General features: G+C 43.0%; 1 protein-coding gene across 2 annotated transcripts; it reads right to left on the bottom strand.

The window, feature by feature from the left end:
- Window positions 1–252: 252 nt before the first annotated feature.
- LOC6644127 (gamma-aminobutyric acid type B receptor subunit 2) lies at window positions 253–9,410 on the bottom strand. 2 transcript variants are annotated; one of them, XM_023176777.2, is made up of 12 exons: window positions 9,336–9,410; window positions 6,384–7,322; window positions 5,692–5,835; window positions 5,171–5,363; window positions 5,022–5,104; window positions 4,645–4,941; window positions 4,159–4,491; window positions 3,782–4,083; window positions 3,509–3,647; window positions 2,721–2,996; window positions 2,299–2,617; window positions 253–2,224 (listed from the first exon to the last, which is right to left on the bottom strand). In XM_023176777.2, exons 2-12 carry the CDS (start codon window positions 7,044–7,046, stop codon window positions 933–935), a joined length of 4,041 nt encoding a protein of 1,346 aa, XP_023032545.1. In that variant the 5' UTR covers window positions 7,047–7,322; window positions 9,336–9,410; the 3' UTR covers window positions 253–932. The 2 variants fall into 2 exon arrangements, with proteins under 2 accessions (XP_023032545.1, XP_002066699.2); XM_002066663.4 differs by lacking the exon at window positions 9,336–9,410 and adding an exon at window positions 9,076–9,139.
- Window positions 9,411–9,667: the final 257 nt, after the last annotated feature.

Genomic DNA, 9,667 nt, shown 5'->3' on the forward strand with positions numbered 1-9,667 from the left:
AGCAACTGGCAGAGCACTGGAGTGGAGTGTGTAGAGCACTAAGAGGACAGGTCGTGCCGTAGGTCATCCGGTTTGATTTATTTATTTATAGTAACAAATTGCAATGTCAACGTAATCACCGAACCCTATTAGTTTCGGCACAGAAAGATTTGGCTTTTGTTAGCCCCGCCTCCCAGTATACTCACCTCCCACCCTTCCAAAGTGCAAAGAACTTTAATTAATTAATCATTATATTGTAGTACTCTGGCATGGCATGTTTATTTTTTGTTTTTTTATTTTGTTTTTTTAATTTCTATGTATTCTTTTTGTTGAAAGAGTCGTGAGTTAAATTGGATTACACGGCTAAAAACTTAGTTAACTTAGTCTACACACGAATTGTTCTTGCTTTTTGGTGGCTACGTCCCCTACACATACATAATGATGATTCTATTTATAATGGCGGCCAATAATAATTAATCATATAATTGGCATCCATGTTCATGATCCATGAACTTCAAACATTTTCTAAGCTCTAAGCACAATAAAGTATTGCTCCTTGTCGATTTATGCAACTAATGCGGCAAAAGTCATCTACTTAAACTAGAGGATGCAAGAAAAGGAGACAGGGGACATCGTTATGGATTAGGTGGGAGAGAGGTAGGGGGTCGTTTTCTACTTAGCTTAAGGACTGATTTGATTTAAGTTGAGTTGAGAATGTTCTTCCATCACATCACATATTGAAAGAGGGCCAAAGTTGACTTATGTATGTATTATATCTACCTAGCGTTTTAATACTTCTTCTTCTTTTTCTTCTAGCCTAACCTAATGCGTTTGATTGCTTTAAGCTGGATGATTGGTCAGTTGTTTCTTCTTTTCGTTTTGAAATGAAATTGCTTTTGGTGTTTTATTTCTAATTGACAAGGATTGGGCGGAGGATTGTTGGAACTGGAAAACTAACCTAAGCCATTCAATGGCAATGACTCATCCAGTTGTTGTTGCTGCTGCTGCTCCTCTTCTTGAGAGTCACCCAACGAAAGTCGTGACTTTGCCGCCGTTTCCATGGACTTCCAATTACCGCCGCTTGTGGCATGCTGAAGTGAGATGCGTGGTATTGACGAAGTCTCCATAGTTCGATCCATGGCTCCATCCTCGGCCAGGGCGCTCAAACTGCAAGTGGGTGGTAATATCCGATGGGGAAAACGCGGTGATCCTCGAACACGCTCTCTCAGACTAGGGACCGCTGAGCCCATGGCCAATGCTGATGCTGACGACGTTGTGGCCGGCGCAATCACTGAAGGTCGTCGATTGTGCGGCAATTGAAAATTTACTTTGGTCTCGGCTAATTTGATATATTTCCCCTCCTGCTCACCTCCCGAGATAGTTGGTATTGGCAGAAAATTAGGATCCTTGGTCAAAATATCTAAATGGGTGCCACTCTTAGTTAGCGATCCGCGATGAATAGGCTTCGACAAATGTGAACCGTTCGAACCATTCGAGGACAATTCAATGTGGGGTGCTGCCGCTGTTGAATTGGGATTGTTGTAGATGGCATTACACGAAGCTGTCTGCGAGGAGGGTATAAGGCGAGTGAATAGACCCATGTGCGACTTAAAGGCCGCTTTAAGACCCTTTTGGTCAGCTGCTGCTATGCCGCCTGTCAGGCTGGCCGTGGACCCTTTGTTACTGGATGTCGTACGCGAAAAGATGCCCCGAAGGCGATTAATTAAACCTGTTTTGGTGGCCTGCTGATGGGCCAGACGTAAATTAATCAAGTCCTGAGCTGGCAGGCAAGCAGACGCCTCCTCAAGCTGTGGTTGTGAGGCAAAAGTTACCGAGCGTCGCATGGGTATCTGCATGTACTCGGCAGAGGGCCAACTGGCCCTTGGTATAACGGGGGGCAAAACCGACAGCAACAGATTGGGTAAAATGCCAGAGATGCTGGGAGTACGAGATTTTGGCTGCTGTTGGGCCGCAGGCCTGGCCAACTCCACGGGTTTGAGCAATGATGTGGACGACGAGGTAGCCGGCGTTGTGGTCGATGTAGCTGATGCAGTTATCGCCGTTGTATCAAGCAGACGTTCCAGTTTGCGTATTTCGGCATCAAGCGCTTGTATTTCCTTCTTGTAAACCCGATTCTGGACTTCGACTCGATATTGCAGTTCACGACGATCGTCGACGACAAAGCGCCGCGTATTGCATTCCATTTTAAGACCCATGCTGTGTATGACCGGATCTATAATATCATCTGTGAATGGGCAAAAAAATGTAACTTATTAAAGCTCCCCACCCCTTTTTAATTTTGATAAACCTAAGACTCACTTCGTGCCCAAATGTCATGGAGCTTCGGTATGAAGAGCAAGCACAATGTGGCTGTCGTGGAAGTTAGTATCAGTGCTGTGATGGTAATAAAGGCCAAAGTGACTCGCTCGGAAATTAAATTTGCCAGGACCACAACAATGGCACTAGTTATCACGACGCTATAGACAGATACACCAATATATTGTGAGTCATTCAGTGCTGGTATTTTAACATGACGTGTCTCCCATGCCATGTAGACACCAACGACCAAGAGCAAACCCTTGTAAGCATACAATACACTTAACCATGTTTGTGTGTGTTGAGAGCGACAGACCTCTACCTAGTTTTCAGAAAGAAAAGAAGGGCAAAAGATAGAAGAAAAAAAAAAAAAACAAAGGAGAGGAAGCAAAAGAAATGAATGAGACTTATGACGCTCCACCTACCTGAGGCTGATAGACAACACTTCGATCTATGGCGCTGATTTCGAGTGTCAAATTATGCAAATGCCGCTCCATGGGATCTGTGCAAACCCACAATGTGACAAGGAGACCATCGACAAGCAACAGGCCACAAACGAGCAGGATAAGCTGTATATCCTGCAGCATTTTATCCTTAAACACGCTGCCCGTGCGTGTAAAGATACGGTGCACCCGATATGTTTTGGCAAACATCGAGCCAAAGGCCAGCGAAAAGCCCGATGATAAAAGATAGACGCGTGCCTGTCCCATCAATGTGGTGAATGATGATGATAGTAGAGACAGAGAGAAAACAATGCCGAAACATAGGAGAGAGAGAGAGATGAAGGAAAACAATTTCAAGTTTAACGTTGTCAAATTTTCGTGTCACTGTGTTGTTATTGGTAATGGTTGGAGGAAACCCAACCCAACCCAGACCAACCCAAACCGGGCCCAGAAGTCGCAACAAACCGACAAGCCAAACAAGGCACAGCAACAGCAGCCCGCAAATTTCCCTTGAGTGGCATTTTTTGAGCGACAAACCTACTACATACATACATGGTCGGTGGGTACCGACTACATACATATTTATATATTGTATAAATTTTTTGTTTTGTTCAAATTGAAGTTAGTCTAGCTTAAAGAGCCAGGGCAAAGATTTAACCAATAATAAAACAAACATATGCGAAAAGTCATACATTTGAGAAGCTGCTTTGCCGCTGACGCCGTTGTTCGCTTACATAACCCAAACTCAAACACAAGTAGCAACCACTCACCGTGCAAACTGTGGCAAAGGAGTCTACCGCCGATGGCAGCGTCGAGTGGTCCAGGCCGAGTAGAATGACGGTGGCATATACAAAAATGCAGCCCACTGCGGTGATGTTGCTTAGCTTTGGGCTGGAAAGTTTAATTGCCCTGTGGACGACGAGAGAAGGACGAGAATGAGAACGAGAACGAGAACCAAAACGAGAACGAAAGGATACAGAGACAACGTCAACGGCATGTCAAGTTGAAAGTGCTGAGTAAGCAGGAGCTATGTACCAACTTACTTGAGCTTACGAAAGTGCAAATTGAAAGCTAAGAATGCAATGGCCAGAGCAATGCCCACGCTAGACAGTGTTGCAATTGTGTAGAAGGCTAACGGGGCTATGGTAGCCACACGTAGTTTAAATACCCGCTTAGCAATGGGCACCTGGCCACTATGCCATTTAACAGGACGACAGCGTGGACAGTGGAAGTCCAAAGAGTCTGTGGCAGGATAATACAAAGCTATGGGTTCCAGCATGCCACGTTGAATTTGATAAAATGCGGTAGTGCCCACACGATCCGGACCACTAAACGAAACGGGACCCTAAGAGAGTAAACGAAAAGAAAAGTAACCAAAATTATCCTAATTACTATGAAATTAAAATTTTTTCCCACTTACCGATACGCCTAGAAAATGCAATTTGCCCAATTGCTGTAGGAACTCCCAGGCCATGTCGCTGCGTGTGTAATCAAAGCCGTCCAACTTGGACTTGGCCTCCTGACGACGCCAGTGCTCTTCGGAGGCACGCAGGGCCAAGGCAATTGCCCAAACGGCGTCGTACGTCTGTGGGGCGTATTGGGAAATGGGTGCATCGGGAAATATGCCACGCCTACTGCGACTCCGACGACGATTCGTCGGTAAATCCGATTGTGGTGGATTGGTAATGCTGCGTCCACGGTCCTCGAACTGAGCAAACTGTTTGCGTAGCTGCGAATTGAACATGTGATTGTTCTGGAGAGCGAGGGGGAGACGGAGAGGGAGGAGGTGGGCGAAAGGCAACGAAATGGAAACGATTAAGTCTCAGAGAGACCACGAACCACAATGAGATTAGGTGCCACATAAAAACCGTCAGCTAATCAAATAAATATATTGCAAATTCCATACCAATCCACTGTAGCTAACATTATTGCCCACGATGCTGTTGTGCGTTGATACAACAATCAAATTCTCAATTGCCAGCTGTAGCTCATGATTCGTACATGACGATGTCGACGACGATGATGATGCTGATGAAGATGTCTTCTTTTGGCCATCCATTGTCCTATACCATGGAGCACCCATACTCTCGTGCAATATCCAAGCATAATCCGCACCAAACATACGTAGCCGATAGGCTTCGCAAAAAATTTGCGGTGCTAATTCCTGGGAGAAGCTGCCGATAATGATGCGTGTATCTGTCTCCTATGCGACAACAAGATTTTGCCATTTATCATCGTTTATCAAACCAACAGAATCTTCCCTCTTGTGCTGACTCAACTCACCCTGAGGAGCAGGAGTTGCTCCTTAAAATCCGTTGCCGCAAATGTAATGGTCGCCGCACATGATATATTGGCTGCCTCTAGTTCTACGATTTACACATATATATTCAATAATCTATAAAATATAAATATGTGTGTGTGTGTAATCTTACCAGTAACAAGATTATTGACCGCCAGGGAATGAACCTGCTCGTTTTGTGAGAATGTTGTAACCACATTCCATCCAAACCTACGGATAAATGCTATGCGAGCCGGATTATGTGATGAATCCGGGGCCACTGTACGATAAAAATAGGGAAATTCACGTCTATCACTTAGGGCCGGCGATGTGGAACCAAATGAGACCTTTAATTTCGATGAAATGAGGCAATTGTTAGTCATATCAGCATCAGCATGGAGAGAACAAAGTTCAGAAACTTCAAAGGGCAACCTAACTCGCATGCAAATGTGGTATATGGATGTGGTATATGTAAGTGAATTTATGTGTGCCAAGAGGAGAGGATGCTGCTTGCTGAGCTGTTTATTTGTGCGTGGAAACGTGAGTTGATTAAATTAAATTTATCATCAATTTGCTTTCTTGTGCCTGCTCTGCTCTGCTCTGCTCTCTGTTGTATCATATTTGCATTTTAATCAGTTAGACAAATTATAGACCAACGAAAACGAAGCCACCTACCTGCACAATATTCCAGTAGGGCACTACCTTGGCCAGGCTCTCGGTAACCTCCGAGCAGGCTGAGCCCAATAGCATGACCATACGTGTGGATGGTTGTGTGTATATGGCATGGAAGAAACGATCCACTCCTATGCCAGGATCGCACTACAAGTCAGAGAACGAGATATATGTATAAGCATATATAAGGAATATAGTCAACATAAAAAACGCGTCGAGATGACGACGCAATAAACATTTTGAAGGAAATGTCGTTCCTGCTCCGTCAACCAAAAAAAAAAAGAAAAGCAAATGCTAAGAAAAAAGCCATCAAAACAGTCAACGACTTGAGACTTGAGACTGTAGACACATTCATCCTCGTAATAAAAAAAAACCAACGAAATAATTTACTACCTTAAGTCGAAGCTTAATACCCTGCAAACTCTAGGTCTACTCAGTGGAGTAGGGAAAAACAAGAAAAAGAAGCCACCTGAGCGACCTCTCTTCTCCATTTCGGCATGAGACCTTTGTCAGGGTATTATAAACCGCGATGCCTGAACATATTCTTTAAACATCTGCTTCTTGGTGTTGTAATGCAGATTTTCTTATTAAGTTTTAACGTTTTCCACGCGCGCTCTTTTCTCTTTCGACGAGCGTTGTTAAATGAAAATTCAATTTCGTAATGGAGAATCCTCTTCCCACCCCGCAGCACTCACCTGCGTATCATTGGTGACCAGTTCCAAAGTGTAACCTGGCAACAGCTGTTTGCGGTTTATATGCTCCACAGCCATAGTGGCTGCTCCCAGCTCGCTTAGCCCATCCGGTCGTGGACCACGTTTCGTTGTCAGCTCAAAGAGACCGAGGAGCACAATTTTGCCATGATTACGTTCAATCTCTGCATAGGACATGCGACGTTCACTCTCGAATACCTGGTTAACCTTCAAGTAACGCTGCTGCTGCTGTTGCTGTTGAAGTTGCCAATTCGAAATGTTCGTAGAGTTGCCTCCATATTGGGATGAGGATGCTGAATTACCAATGGTCGAATTTTTCAGCAGGTTACTTAACGAATTGAGTCTTTGGCGTCGTTTGACTTTCGGTCGTTTATATTTCCAATTAAACAATGGAAGCCAATCCATTGAATGGTTCAGAGAACTGCTAATTGAGCTATCGCCAAACATGGTGGGCAATGGATCGATGATGGTTTGCTCTTGCTGCTGTTGTTGTTGTTGTTGGAGTTGTTGTAGCTCTGCAGATGATTCCATGCCGGCGGCTGTGCAGGTCAGGCTCAGGCTCAGACTGTATACTAGGAGAGGTCCGAGCCATTGCTGGCAATTTTTATATCTCCTTGTCGTCGTTTGACTCTTGTGAATTATGCGCATCCCGTCGGCAATGGCCCCTGGCCCATTAATCACCAAGGCATTTGAATTGGAGTTTATTGTTGTTGTTGTTGTTGTTTTTATTGTTGGTGTTGTTGGTGCTGCTGCCTGCTGGTTTTATACACAGGATACGTTCGTCCTTATCGTCGTTTACCGTTACGCTACTCCCTTGAATGTATATAGGTATATGTGTTTGTTTGTATTGGCGTCAATTTTATCGCCTTTTTATTGGCCTCACTTTTGGTTTCATTTCGCCATTATCTTGCTCGCACTTCTACACTGAAAAGTACATGCATACATATACATATATGATTTTTTTTTTATTTTCCTTTTTTTTTTTGTGGTCATAAAAATATTGCATCAAAACATAACGTGAATGGGGGGTAAGCGATATGGCAGATGCAAGGACAAGAGGTTAAGGGGTATGGTAGAGAGAATCACAGAGGAGAGGCTAGCTGAAAAAGGATTAAGCCGTCTTCGATTCGAAACGGGCGCCCCTCGAGTAGTAGGAGAGACGCCGAGGAACGGAAGCAAGCCATTGGCCATTATTTTTTATGCTAATGGCAAACAATTTTGCGCTCTTTCATTCCGAGGATTCAATTTTTTGTTTCTTTTTTTTTTTTTTTGCCTCTTGGTTTTTAGTGTTTTTTGTTTTGTTCACGTGCCACAGATTTTTCCACTGTATACTGTATATGTATGCGCGTATGCATAATTGTTGCGAGATTACCATCCCAACCATAACCATTACCACCCAACGTGCTCCAAACCCTCGTGGTCTTGGTCTTTATGGACGTCTTTCTTCTACTTGGCTTACACTGTTTTCGCTGATTTTTTTTTTTTGTTGTGTTGTTTTCTTTGTTTCTTTTTTTTTTTTTTTCCTAGGCTTAAAATAACTTTTTGGCCCATTTTGTTTTGCTGTGCGCTTTGTGTTTTCAACATCAGAGACGTTGCAAAACGAAGGGGTGCCCCACGTTGGCCGCCACATTTTTGTGTCGTTTTGTAGTTTGTTGATATCTGATATACAGTATACAGTAGATGTATATACAAACGTATTTTCACTTGGAGGAGGTGCAGTTAACCCTTTTAGTTGGAAAAGAAAGATGCTGATTTTATTTAGTTGGGCAGCAATTTTGTTAATTGGACCTAAGAGTGAATCTCTCTAGAGATTTAAGATATCAACCCAACTAAGGACTAACAAAATGTCCGGACTATAAAACTATAGGAAATTCTATTTAGATCTTTTACCAAATTGCACTCCTTTTATTCGTCTATGGTAAATGAGAACACATTTTTGTTTTGTGAAATTTGATTCGTTTTGTTGTCCAAAAGAAAGTCACTTAGTTACCGACGCCATTTTGTTGTTAATGCCCGACTCTGAGAAACTAACGGTTGACCTTTGCTATGGGGAGTTGCTCCCCTGTTAACCCTCCAACACCCCTTTGACCCCTTTTTCTAACCCAACCGTTATGGGAGGGGGGAACTGTCAGTTGAGCTACTCTTGTAACTAAGCATTTCATATACATTTTTATGTCCTGGCTCTGCTGGCTGCTGCTGCTGCTGTAGGTCCTTTTCTATTATTCTGCCATGTTTCACAATTGTTGTCGTGGTATTTAAAACCTGCACTTATTTATGGCCATGTGAGCCTCCAGACCCTCCCTCATCTACTGCTGCTGGTAGTAGTTGTCGTTGTTTTCATGCTTGACATAAATTATGCAAAATGTTGCCTGCATTTGTAATTGCGATTCCATTTTTGTGTGTGTGTGTGTGTGCGGGTGTGTGTTTGTGTCTGTGTTTGTTGTGTAACTAAAGTGAAGTGAAGTGAAATGAAGTGAAGTTGGTTGAACGACAACGAAGATGACTAAAACGCAGTGCTTCTTGCTGCTGCACTTTCAGTCAAAGTCATCGAGATCCATAGAGAGAATGAGAGCGAAAGATGTTGTTCTGAATGCTTAATGCGAATTTGTTATGCAGCCAATACATGTGCAAAAGGCAGTGAGAGGAAATCGCTTTAAGGGATTTCCACAGAGATTACCACAAACAAAAAGCACTTGCACTAGCACTAGCACTAGATATACAAATTTTTCTTTTTGGTGACCCCAACGTGGATGAGCTTAGATGGGATTTCTCACTTGATTGAATTTGATTTCTTTTTGTGTTGTGAATTTGGTTTATTTATTTATGCATCGCATAAACATATTTTGTTTTTTTTTTCTCTAGTGCATTTTTTTTATTCTTTGTCGGACAAACAAAATGAGAATTTATTTTCATCTATGTATAATTAATTTTGATTACATTTACGAAAAACGTTGCACGTTGTGTTCACAAAAAATTCTTCGCACCGTAGCGAAACGCACGAGACCGACTCTAAACCGCAACTGTTGTCTGCAAATTGAAATCGTTGAGATAAATCCAAGCCGACAATGATTGAAAGGCCACAGTCAACGCATGGCGAGAGAAGATGCTGCGTTCAATTTCAATTTCGTTTAACAAAGGGGCGCAGGCGTCACAAAAGACACAAGAGGCAACTACAACAAACCGAAAAGGGCGCGAAAATTTTCATTCATGAAACGCTGCATCGTTGTTGGAGCAAAGCAACAAGCTAAATAGCTAGCAATGCTTTTATT

Source organism: Drosophila willistoni (assembly GCF_018902025.1).
Source record: "Drosophila willistoni isolate 14030-0811.24 chromosome 2R unlocalized genomic scaffold, UCI_dwil_1.1 Seg167, whole genome shotgun sequence".
In the NCBI taxonomy this organism is placed as follows: Eukaryota; Metazoa; Arthropoda; class Insecta; order Diptera; family Drosophilidae; genus Drosophila; species Drosophila willistoni.